At 37.7% G+C, this 12,550-nt stretch overlaps 1 protein-coding gene and 1 non-coding gene across 2 annotated transcripts in view; one reads left to right on the top strand and one right to left on the bottom strand.

The window, feature by feature from the left end:
- Positions 1-8,151, top strand: part of RABL3 (RAB, member of RAS oncogene family like 3) — a 38,313-nt gene extending 30,162 nt beyond the window's left edge. The window contains exons 6-8 of the mRNA XM_069555193.1: positions 2,906-2,977; positions 6,226-6,264; positions 6,859-8,151. Of these exons, the coding sequence (XP_069411294.1) occupies positions 2,906-2,977; positions 6,226-6,264; positions 6,859-6,924 (177 nt within the window). The 3' untranslated portion in view covers positions 6,925-8,151. The remainder of the gene's footprint in view (positions 1-2,905; positions 2,978-6,225; positions 6,265-6,858) is intronic.
- TRNAC-ACA (transfer RNA cysteine (anticodon ACA)) lies at positions 1,518-1,589 on the bottom strand. The gene has a single exon. It is a non-coding gene; the product is annotated as a tRNA-Cys (tRNA).
- Positions 8,152-12,550: the final 4,399 nt, after the last annotated feature.

The following is a 12,550-nucleotide window of genomic DNA, read 5'->3' as shown; positions in this document are numbered from 1 at the left end:
GCTTAATTTGTTCCAGCAATTACTTTTAATGTATTTTAGAATGTATCTGTTTCCGTGCCTGTGAGTTTCTATGACAATCACCTAGCTATATGCTTTTCGTATTGTACTTGCAAAGGCAGGGCCATCTTTAATTGTTAACAAGATGTAAAGGTACTCAAATAGTGGTACTTTGGCACGCATGGTCTCCACAGTGTTCACATACAACATACTTAAAGCCTTCTATCAGCGTACGCTTTCAAGAGCACAGAAGAAACAACAGGAGGGTCTTGAGGATGCAGAGAAGAAAAAAATGAGGAGGAAAATTAGATAAGCTTTTCAAAAAGAGACAGTAGTCAAAAAGACTCAGCAAGTATATATAAAGTCTCGAGTAAAAACTGATTTAACAGTATTAATGCTAACATCTTTGGTCCCTATATGAATTTACTTAACATTATTAAACAGTACGAATTAACATAATTGTATACCCCAAAGATAGAATCAAAGCTATCTTGTGTTGGGGAGAAAAGGCAAATTGTTTAAATTATAAACAGAGAGGCGATTACTTATTGTTTTAAATCCTGCCAGGCTTGTTGTGGGCTTCCCTCATAGCTCAGTCGGAAAAGGATCTGCCTGCAATGCAGGAGACCGAGGTTTGATTCCTGGGTTGGGAAGATCCCCTGGAGAAGGAAATGGCAACCCACTCCAGTACTCTTGCCTGGAAAATCCCATGGACAGAGGAGCCTGGCAGGATACAGTCCATGGTCACAAGAGTTGGACACTACTTAGCAACTAAATCACCACCAGGCTTATCGTGTCCAGCACAAATTTTTCTCTGCTACGTGTTTACTTCAAAGTGATCATTCTGAAGCATCTTCCCTAGTTAAGATTTCTTTCTCAAGCTTAGGCAAGCATTTAGAGCTTTAGTTTTCAGGCTTTGACCTCCATGATCAATAGCAGATAGTTTATAGTTCTTTGAGATCTAAGATTCTCATCCTAAAACTATAGGATTTCTCTAGCCTGATCACCTTGAAATTGTTGGATTAAGTTTTGGAGAAGTTTTGGGTTTTTTTTGATGTTTGATTTAGTTTTTGTATTTAGTACTTTTGCTCTACGTGGAATCACCTCTGAAGTTTTTAACAGTCTGACGATTATGTAATCAATATCCGTTTTGTAAAACATATCTACATAAGGTTTTTCTTTTATATGCCCCAGCTACTATATCAATGTTCAAACATTATTTCAAATACAACGGATTACACAATATTTCAGTGTATTTAATCCGTATATAGAATTATCTTTTATTATGTTAAGTGCATTTGTGTCTAAAAATTCAATCTGATGGCATTTTCTTGGGATAAAGAAAGAAGGAAACTAATATTTCAGTACCTGCTATGTTAGTGAAAGAAAGTGAAGTCGCTCAGTAGTAGTTGTCCGACTCTTTGCAACCCCATGGACTGTAGCCTACCACGCTCCTCCATCCATTGGATTTTCCAGGCAAGAGTACTGGAGCGAGTTGCCATTTCCTTCTCCAGAGGATCTTCCCAACCCAGGGATCAAACCTGGGTCTCCTGCATTGTAGGCAAGCGCTTTACCATCTGAGCCACCAGGGAAGTCCTGGGCATGCATTATCTCCTTTAATTTTCACAAAAATCCTATGAGATGAGTATTGCTATCAGTAAGCTTAACTTTAAAGGTTTTGTAACCTAACCAGTGTCACACAACCTAGAGATATGAGATAGATACTCAGGTTCAGAGCCTGCTGGCTTCTGAGACCTCTGATTTTTCTTTTACTCTACAATCTTTGAAAAGTTATTGTTGTCTCTTTTTTCTTTTGTGGTTTTGGAAAATGTATTTTAGCTTCTAGCCAAAATTTAAAATGTGAGCTTTGAAATGTTGTATATTGGTAAAATAGATGATTGTTATAAAATATATTGGAAAGGAATCATGTGGGTATTTATCAGAATAAATTACAAATAAATTATAGTCAGAATAAATCCAAAAATAATTAGGTCCCAAGGAACACAGATGATTTATAACTGAAAAATTAAATATCGTCCTTGCACAGAAGCCTGTATCATATCCCCATGGTTGGCTCTTAAGTGGCATTTGAGGTAAAAATCGAAGTAGTCAGTCTATTGAGGTGGCAAGTCAGTATTGACAAGTGAAGGCAATTCAACATTGGATTTCCAGGAAAAGGATAGTAAACCATTTAAGGTCTTTACTAACCATTGCAATGTACTATCATTATACTATTTCAGATTATTTTGTCTTTTCAGAGCCCTATTTTCTCCTCTTTTTATTCTAGTAATATCTGTTGTTTCTTATTTAATTATTATTAAAAATAATAATGATATTTTAAAATAAACTTATTATCTGTTGTTTACTATTATCACAAGTATATCTGCTGTGGCCCACCAAGGATGTAGTGCCTTGCATTCAGTGAGTGAGAAACCCCTGGCAGCTGTTACTCCTTTACTCCTATTTTCATGCTTCCTACTTTTCCTAAGAACTTCATACTACTTAAGTTAGTTGAGTACTGGTAAATAACTTGTATTAAATAGTGAAGTGTTATTTATTTTTGATAGCTCTGTTTCTGCTTTTCAAGGTAAATATAGGTAAGTCACGTAAGTAGTATCTTGATTTTGTTGTTAGTAAGACATTACCAATCCTGTCTTCCTTTATGAAATTATTTGATGATGAATGCATTAGTTCAGTGTCCTCTAAAATTGCCTAAATAACAAAGAGTAAGTGGCCTTATCTTCCTTTACCACTTTCCTTTTTGCTCTGTGTATCATAATTTGAAAAATTACTTGAGAGTATGATGGCTAATATTTTATTATAGAAATGTGCAAGAGGAATAGTAATGACTAACAAAAAGCTTATGTTTCCTAACGTTTAATTGTGGATCTTACGTTTTATCTCCTAGGATTGCACAAATCCACGGTACTTAGCTGCAGGTTCTTCCAATGCTGTCAAGCTCAGTAGGTTTTTTGATAAGGTAATGGCTTCAATTAAGTTATTTTTAAACTTAATTTATGTACCATGAGAGTTTAAATTCTTTGCAGAATGCTTTGTCTTTTTATTCCTTCATCCTGAACTTCACAGCTTGAATAATACTTGTTTTGATCTCTCTTATCTGTTTGTATAATTGCTCAACACCTGCTGACGTGTTTATTCTGTCACCAGTGTTCTCTAAGTGAAGGATGAGACCTACTAGATTCAAATAGTTTTTTTTTTAAGGTACTGAATTCCCTCCTTAAAACAATTTATGTTTCCATATTTTCTAGCTCCCTTTGTACTCATTCACTACTCTCAAGCCCCCATAAAACACACTAAACTGAGGAGATTCTGCTTAAAGTCCTGAATTATTTTGTTCACCCAGCTACTAATATTCTCCCACATAAATGTTACTATTACTTTTAAGGCTCTGTCATCTTCTTGATTCCCTAATGTTCCCTATCAGAAACCTTTGCATTCCAGTGATTGACTCTTACCAGCATCATCTTACTGTCCTGAACTGGAAGGAAAATGTAGAATGATTCAGCATACTGGTAAATTAGAGCACTGTTTGTCTTTCCTTCACAAGGCCATATGTCTGCATTGTACATAATATTGAACAAGTTAAACTGTTCACCCAATGTTGACATTGTGCAGTAAAGTGAAATAGGATGTATTTCTATATTATTATTGAAAAAAGATTGATTTCTGTATTATATTAAGTAAATCTCCCAAGAAGAAAATTTCCCTCCTCAAAGCTCTGTTTTATGAGTCTTTTCTTTTAGCTATTTAGAGATCTAAATATTTGGCTCTTTTGTCCAATAGGTCAACATAAGATAGGCCCCACAGCCCATCCCTGTTTAAAATTAGACCACTGGGAAATTTTTGCTTCATTGCATAAACTCCCAACTGGTGTGTGGCAGAAAAGGTACGGGTATACTGAAATGGTGATCCCCTCAGTTCTCAGAGCAGCCAAGGCCCCTGGACTGGCTCTACCATTTACCCCAAGTCACACACACATATTAGTATTCTCTAAATGTGCCATGACTGAAAAAAAATGGTAGGAAGCACTGCAAGGGACCAAATTTTCTTTCCACGTTGTTTTCACAGTTAAAACATATGAGCTCCTACTTGGTTTAGATCCATGACCACCATGGTAACTCAGATAGTAAAGAATCCACCTGCCAGTGCAGGAGACCCAGGCCCAATCCCTGGGTTGGGAAGATCCCCTGGAAAAGGGAATGGCTACCCACTCCAGTATTCTTGCCTAGAGAATTCTGTGGGCAAAGGAGCCTGGTGGGCTAGAGTCCATGGAATCAAGAGTCAGACACAACTGCGTGACCGACATATACCATCTGTGTCCCCTAGGAACAACATCTTATATGAATAGATCTGTATCTGACATGGAAAGATCCCACAGGATGTTGTCTTAAATTTAAATAATTTATTAATTTTATTTTTTACTTAAAAAATTTTTTTTCCTACTTTCTGGCCATACCTCATGGTATGTGGGATCTTAGTTCCCCCACCAGGGATTGAACCCATGCCCCCTGCAGTGGAAGCACAGAGTCTTAACCTCTGAGCCTCCAGGGAAGTCACTTAAATCATGTATTAATTTTAAAATTAAAAAAATAAAATGTGACAAGTTATATCCCAGAGAAACAATGGATTATAGGCCAGTGTGATTCAAGTTGTCAGGCAAAGTTTTACTTAAAAGAAAGAGATTAGAGGGAATTTGGTTGGTTTTAAGAGGAGAGCAGGATTTAATAGGAGAATAATAACACAAGTTGAGGGCAGGGAATTATGAGCAAAAGGGAAAAGTTACTCCTCTTTTGGTTTCCTAAATCACAACAAAAGATAGGTGGATTAAGAGGTTGGCCAGACCTCCAGATTGCAGTGGTTGGCTGAAAGCAAGGGCCCTGGCAGCTAAATTTCACCCAGTTTTCTCTGCATCTTATCTTCCAGAATTTACAGGATTTCTTTTCCAAGAGGGTATCTAATCCTCTTCCACACTCCCTTCACTAATAGTAATTCCTCTCCACTCTAGAGTAATAGAGTTTTCCTGTCCTACCCTGGAGAGAAGAAAGAGAATCAGTTCTGTCATAGTTTTTGTGGGGTCAGGTATTTTAGATGTATACTAATCACGAACCAGCTTTTCTGCCTTTGAGGCCAGTGATTGCCACCTTACCCTGAATCTCTTGTGGCTAAAAGTAACTGAGCCATAGTCTTGAAGATAAAAAGAATCCAGGTGAGATGACTGTCAGGCCAGTGGGAGCAAGCTGGTACAGGCCTGGAAGAAAATACTCTGCTTTATTCAGGAGAGATTCCTAGCTTCATAGTTCTAGACTCTAACCTCTTAATCTCCAAATAATCTGTATTCTAATCTGCTGAACTTTTCTTAATCACAACAGCTCTGTGTAAAGAAAATAATACTGCCTCTGTTGACATTGCAGTTTCTCAAGCGTTCATCATATAGACATGTGGTACTCTTAAATTCATTATATTAAGGCGTATGTTTTGAAGGCTTCTTTTCAGTAATAGAGATGGATTTTGCCTTATTTCTCCCACTGACCAAATATAGTTCTGAAACTGCTGAATTAAGGGTGCGAATTAAGTCTGTAAGAAATTATTTGACCAATTTTGATATTGTGTCATCTGTCTCCATTAAGGACCTACAGAATTTACAACTGTGGTTACTGGAGGGATATGGCAGTTGACTACAGTATACATACAGAGACCTCTTTAAAGAATAGTTGTGCTATTGTAGTAGCAAAAGTGCTTTGCCTTTTTTTTTTTTAATTTATTTTTTAATTGGAGGATATTGCTTTAGACTGTTGTGTTGGTTTCTGCAATACAGCAGAGTGAATTATCTTATGGATTCTGTCTGGTATCTTTTGGGGCTGACTGCTAGAGAGTTTTGAACCAAATTTGCAGCCAAATTTCCAGATTTACACTGGGAATTGCATGGGATCTCATGTCATTTTCTCTCCTTATTTAGTTGTTTTTGTTTGTTCATTTATCTTTTGACCGATCGTTAACGCTTTTTGGAACTAGAGACAGGTTTTTATAAAAATACTTCCACAATCCTGATCCCATTAGCACCAGGCTTAACTCAGTGTAGTAGATGTCTGTTGCTATTGAAACGACTTTTAACTTGGGTGTACACCTTTTAGTGCCATCAGTGGTCAGTGCACTTACTGCTTTTTCAAGGTATACATGCTAAGCCCTTAATATCTTTGTTTCTAACAGGTTATAGAGAAGAGATACTTCTTAAGAGATGGTAATCAGGTCTGTATCTATCTTTTTTGATAAAATGATTTCTTTAATTTGTGGAAAGTTTTGATTGATCTGAAATGAACTTCCAAATTCATTTTTGAGGTTTTTTTTAAGAAGTTGGGGTGACGGGGCAGTACTTTGCAGGCCCAACCAACTGACTTTCTTCTGTCTTCTTAAATACAGAAGGAAAACTCAGATCAAGGGAAAATAAGGGTCTTAGAAACAAGAAGAATCCAGAGATAAAGTTACATTATAAAATAATAGGAAATAATTTGCTTGAGACAGCAAAGGTACATATCCATAGTCTATCACAATGCAGATAATTCATATGAAAGTCCAGCAGGTGAATATTGTGAGTTTCACCTTCATCCTGTCTGATTTAGATGACACTCACCAATTGCTCAGCAAATGTTTTTCATTTTAGTAGAATTTATTTTTATTATTTAATCTGTTGTGGTTTTCTGAGTAAAACCTCAAAAAGATAGCTCTTTAAAGAACAACAGCCTAATATACAGAAACAAAAAATAAGGAAAACATTTTAAAGGCTATTAGCATTTGAACTCTGCCTGTTTTGAGTCCTAACATGATTATCTTTCTTGCCTACAGATTCCAGGCTTTCCTGATCGAAAAAGGTTTGGGGGAGGAACGTTAAAGAGCTTACATTATGACTGAATGACACTCATCCTTTGGGAGAGTGAGCAAGCGGTGGCAGTTTTTCACAGCTTTCTTCTTCCTGTGTCGATTATTAATGTCTCAGCCTTTTAATGAAATCATCTTAAAAATGCCACCCTTCAGCCTCACCCTTTAATGGAAAACTGAAAGGAAGTAACAGCGTGGGAGGTCCAGACTTGGTCCTCATTCCATTTTTCACCTTTTTCCCTGTTTATAGATTATATAAAAACCTTGTGGAAACATGAGATGTCAAAATGATGCAGTAAATGAGCAGTGACAGAATGCTGCAGAGAACATTTACTCTTGCCTAGAACTGGAGGATTGTTATGGGTCTGTAATTTTCCCACACTCATTGCTGAAGGCTTAATTAAGTACTTCAGAAATGTATCTCCATTGTTTTACCTTCTGAGGGGAAAGGTTATGTTAACCAGCCCTGAGTTGTCCACCCCAAACAATCTCTGTCATTTTCAAAGAAGCAAAATGGTGTTATTTAATTGTCTCCACCTCCATCACACACACAAGGATGCCTAATAATAGCAATTGTCTCTCTCTCTTCTTTGCAAATGGCTCAGTGGCTGGAAGAGGCAGACTAATAGCTGGAGTTAAATATAAATAGATTAATAATACACAGAGAACAGCAGTACCAGTAAAGAAGAATTCTGCAAGAAATTGACAGCTCACTAAATCCTTCACTCTTTAGGTTACAGCTGTCTGCACCCTCTTACTTTTTTCTGTTTGAAAACAGGCAGGGTGAAATCTAAGACCTGCACATGAGCAGCAAGAGGGATTTACAACCTCTTCAGTTTTTATTTTTATTTTTGAAAGAAAAGTCAACTCCTAAAATGTCCCTTAACTATAGTGCATAAACTATGAATATTATTCTTTGTGTTAACAATGCATTTATGGAGAGAAGTAAAAATAAGTTCCACAGCAACACATTTACATGAATTATGGACTAGGATTCTTGGATTTCATAATCTAAAGTTTTTCAGGGTGGTGTGTGTGTATATATGCATAACTGTTCATTGTTACTTTTTTTACCCATCTTTTTTGCTTGTATAATTCCCTTTGCCCCAGTTCTTTATTAATATATAAACCTGTTTTACAGAAACTGTAATTTGCTGCCTTATTCAACAACAGCTTTTCACACATATTCTCTCTCTGGCTTTGCTGTAAGACTCCACACTCCTGATTTTGTTTCATATTAAAGTATAATAATAGTAAATACACAGTTTCAGCTTCTCATTTTAAAACTAGGGAAAAAACACTAAATTCTCTTTCTGTTCCGTACTTTGGAAGTCAAGGTATGCTGAAAATGGATATCAAAATCACAGTGTTAGAGAGTGCTTTTAGTAAGGCAGTTTTGGGGATTTGAGAAAGGATTTTAAAGCACTTTTCATCAGCTAGAATATTCTCCAGTCTTTCTTCACATCCTCCCCCACAAGAGTTAGCCCTGATTTCTTTTTTGACATGGAGGAGAGCTATGTAAATCAGGATCTGTATGTGGAATTTGGCACAAGTGTGTTGTGACACAGGCTGTGCAGTTAGGAAGCAGAAACCAAATGCATACACAGAGACCTAAACCAACTGAAGTTCTCTGTGTTCCTTTTTTAAAAAATAAATCAATAGTCCTTTCTTCCTCTTTCTTTCCCTTAATTAAGAAAAAGATCTATTCCAATTTCTATATTTTCTCCCTTATTGAAAAATAACCCATCCCTGATGGCTTCAGGATCAACTTTGAAAAATTAACAGTACTCCACTCCATTTCTTCTTGCTCTCAGGCTTGACTCCTAAATTATAGTTTCCTAAGGAAAAATAATTTTTAATACTCTACACTAAGTTTGTTGCAGTATTAGTAGCAGCAAAATAAGGTTGTTTGCCAAAATGAATGTTATTAGCCAGAGTTCTTCAAAAAGAATCTTTTGAAGCATAATTTTTGCCAAGACTTCCTGAGACCTGGTTATAAAAATTGCTTTTAGGTAATAAACAAGTATAAATACCAAATACTTCCTTAGAAGTGTTAATTAAATCTTCGATTTTCTTGCTTTCTTGATGGAACAAATTGCTAGCAATAGAGAAAGTGTTTTGTTTTCCCCTGTTGTGATTCAGATGTCTAGCCAGTATTCTTACTCACTGTGGAGGCAACCAGATATGAAAATATTTGTCCACTTATCTGTCCCTCAGGTTACTTGGTTTGCAACCCAGCTAAGGATATGGGTTGGTCTTTCTACTTTAGTGCTCTAAGGAAAGAGCCACTCCCAAAAGGGTTGATCAATATCAGCTTTATTCAGGTTCTCAGAAGTCCCTGCACTTGAGGCATCTTTGATATAATCCAGGTGCCTTGACACTGTTGTTTTTCTGTCCATTCTGAAAATGGACTTAATAGAACTGATGTGCTGGGCTGGGCCATCAGACTGAGGTGAAGAGCTCCTAACCCGCCTCTATGATCAGAGGTTTTGAGTCTTCATTTCAATAGTGTGTGCTTTAGCACCCAGCCGAGGTAGGGCCTTGTGTGGGTATCTAAATGCTGGTTTAAAGCACAGGTAGCAACTGTTTTCAGAACTTTGAAGGTCTAACAGGATGTCTGCCTTGATTTAATATCTATTAAAATTCAAAGGTGGATACCCTTTGGGGGAAGGAGGAAAAGGAAATAAAAATTTCATTTCTCCCTAACCCCAAAACTGAGTTAAATTACTGTGGTAGGAGAGAAAGGGTTGCAGGAAGCCTAGTCCTGTGAGAACCCTGAGCCTCACATATTCCCCAGTATGTTGGCCAGATGCAGAATTGAGAGTTGGAGCCTACCAGGGCTGCTCCATAGAGTAGGAAAGAGATCCAACTTTGAGTTACAATTAGCACCTTCATTTAAGAACTCAAAGAAATGACTTTCAAACTCAAAAATGCATGAAAGTCCTCTGAAGTGTTTATTTAAAATGCAAAGACTCTGAAATTTCTTCTGCCCTCTTCACACAATTCTGTGTATTGGGTTGGCCAAAAAGTCTCTTTGGTTTTTCCCATAAAGTCTTAGGGAAAAAACAGAATGAACTTTTTGGCCAACCCTATTATATGACGTAGGGCTGGGATTTTGTATTTTTAACAGGCAAACTAGGTGATTTCAATGCAGGTAGTTCAGAATCCAGCCTTTGAAAAAAACAAATTCATATCTAAAAAAGTAAGGAATACATGGATTGTAGACTCTAATGGCACCAGTTTTGCAGAGTTCATCAAAGTCCATGTTTGGGTTCCTCTGCACGATCACCCTGCAATGAGCTGAGTCATGCCTCCGTCTCAAGACTACACACCACAGCAATCATAACCTGATTGTCACCTCCTTTATGCACAAAACAGGAGATATTTATCTTTGATGTACTACTACCCATTTTTATTACTAGCACTTTCTACCCTCTGAGTATATCTATTTCTAATAAAATGCCATGTCATCTAATACATGAAAAGTAAAGTGAAGTTGCTCAGTCGTGTCCGACCCTTTGCGACCCCATGGACTGTAGCCTATCAGGCTCCTCTGTCCATAGGATTTTCCAGGCAAGAGAGCTGGAGTGGATTGCCATTTCCTTCTCCAGGGGATCTTCCCTACCCAGGAATCAAACCCGGATTTCCCGCATTGCAGGCAGACGCTTTACCGTGGGAGCCACCAGGAAGCCCTAGCCCCTCTCTTATACCATATTTGTTTTCTCAGCTGGCTAACCAGGGTCATCAACAAGTCACAGTGAAGAATGAAACCCCTAAACTTCATCAACTTCATCTAAAATCTTGCTCAGTACCATCAAATAGATCAGCTAATCTATCAGTTTCATTTTCTTCTTGGAGACATCGGTTCTGATGTCCTCCATCCTCTAATTCAGGGGTCCCCAACCTCTGGGATCTGAGGCCTGATTATCTGAAGTGGAGCTGATGTAATAATAATAGAAATAAAGTGTACAATAAATGTAATGCTCTTGGATCATCCCAAAGCCATCCCCCCTGCCTCATTCGTGGAAAAATTGTGTCCCACGATACTGGTCCCTGGTGCCAAAAAGGTTGGGGACCACTGCTCTAACTGCACTCTGGAGTGACTGCTCTCTAGGCATGCCGCTTGTCCTTCTCGTTACCCTGTGACAATCCCCAGCTTCCTGGATGCAATGTTTTCCACTTACTTGGTGTGGATCAGTGGTCTTCCAACTGGGATGTGTGCATGTATCTCTTCCAAAAGGTACAAAGGCACAGATAGTTTAAGGGAATCATTTTCCAGATCACTAATTCGCACATGAATGTATATTAACAGTGCTTGTGAAGCAGCTCAATGCTGGTTTGTTCTTCTCACCTCTACATTCACGATTGCCCTTTGCCCATGGCAGAAAAGGAGCATCTCCCTAGCAGTGCAATAGAAATATGGCTTATTGCCCCAGGTGTAAATGCCTTCAGGATGCCAATAAAAGGGCATTTCTAAATACTAGTTTTATTTAAGGATTTTGTCTGTTCCACTCCTCACAATTACAAAAAAAAAAAAAATGCAGAGCTCTTAAGGAATAGCTCCCGAGGACAAAGCAAAGAGCTTTTGTAAGAAACATCCATGGCTATATGGCACTTTGTTTCTTGTCAAGGCTTCTTACCATGAAAGAAATCTATCAAAATATGGAAGTAACATTTTTATCAAAAATAATTATACAGGCAAAGTCTATATAATTAACGTTTTTATTTTCCTAACCCTTTCTGAGTAAATGAGTTGGACAAAGCACCTCCAAGTGAAAAGGTGACAGTTACAGCAGTGATTCCAGTAGCTGGGTAACAAAGCTGATCCAAATCAGGTTTCCAGTTATTTGCTTGCAATAAAATCAATCTAGCCGAGTTGTTAACTGATAAGTCATTAAAATAATATTTAACAGTAGATCAGTGTGTGATTTTTGGTGTTTAATTCAGAAGGAATTTCAGTGATATTAAAAAATCCCTTCCATTCATAACCACTTATTTATGCAAACAAGTTTTCTCAGCATTTATGTCTGTAAAGGCAAGAGCTAGGATTAAAAGATGTGGAATCCTGTGTCTTTCTAGAAATAAGAATTATTAATTCATGAATATATAAATTAAGGTGGGAGGGAGCCAGTCACCTCATTAAAAGAAGCATTTCTAGAAAGACTTTGTCTTTTATTTAATAAGTATTTATCAAAATATATAGTATTTATGTAACACTGTCCTAGAGAAGAATCCTCCAGGGTCCTGTCTGGAGGGTAAGACACATGCTGGTAGCATTCTGGAAGTACAGTCAGAGAAGGAAAGTGGAGATTTCATCATCACTACACTTGGTTTTGGTTCTTCCCACTCCCTGGTGTGTGTGAATCCAGAGCCTCTTCAGAGAGGAAACCTATCTTGTGCCAGAATCCAGAGGTGGCCTATATCTGGTGTCTCCAATTCCTGGTCCTTTGCAAATTCTTCACTTCACCTGTTCCCCACATCCATTCACTGGATCCCTCTCCCTCTGCCTGGTTTTTAGCATCTTTATTATTGCTCGCCACTTGGGTCCTGTGATTCTTCCCTGGTCCAGTATATGATTGCCTTACCCAGTATAGTGTGTGCCTTACACACAACCTGCTTCTTCCACTGGGTGTCTTTGAATGTTAATCACTCTGCCTCT

Source organism: Ovis canadensis, chromosome 1, assembly GCF_042477335.2.
Source record: "Ovis canadensis isolate MfBH-ARS-UI-01 breed Bighorn chromosome 1, ARS-UI_OviCan_v2, whole genome shotgun sequence".
Lineage (NCBI taxonomy): Eukaryota > Metazoa > Chordata > Mammalia > Artiodactyla > Bovidae > Ovis > Ovis canadensis.
The sequence above is the reverse complement of the archived record's forward strand: the minus strand, read 5'-3'. Positions and strand labels throughout refer to the sequence as shown.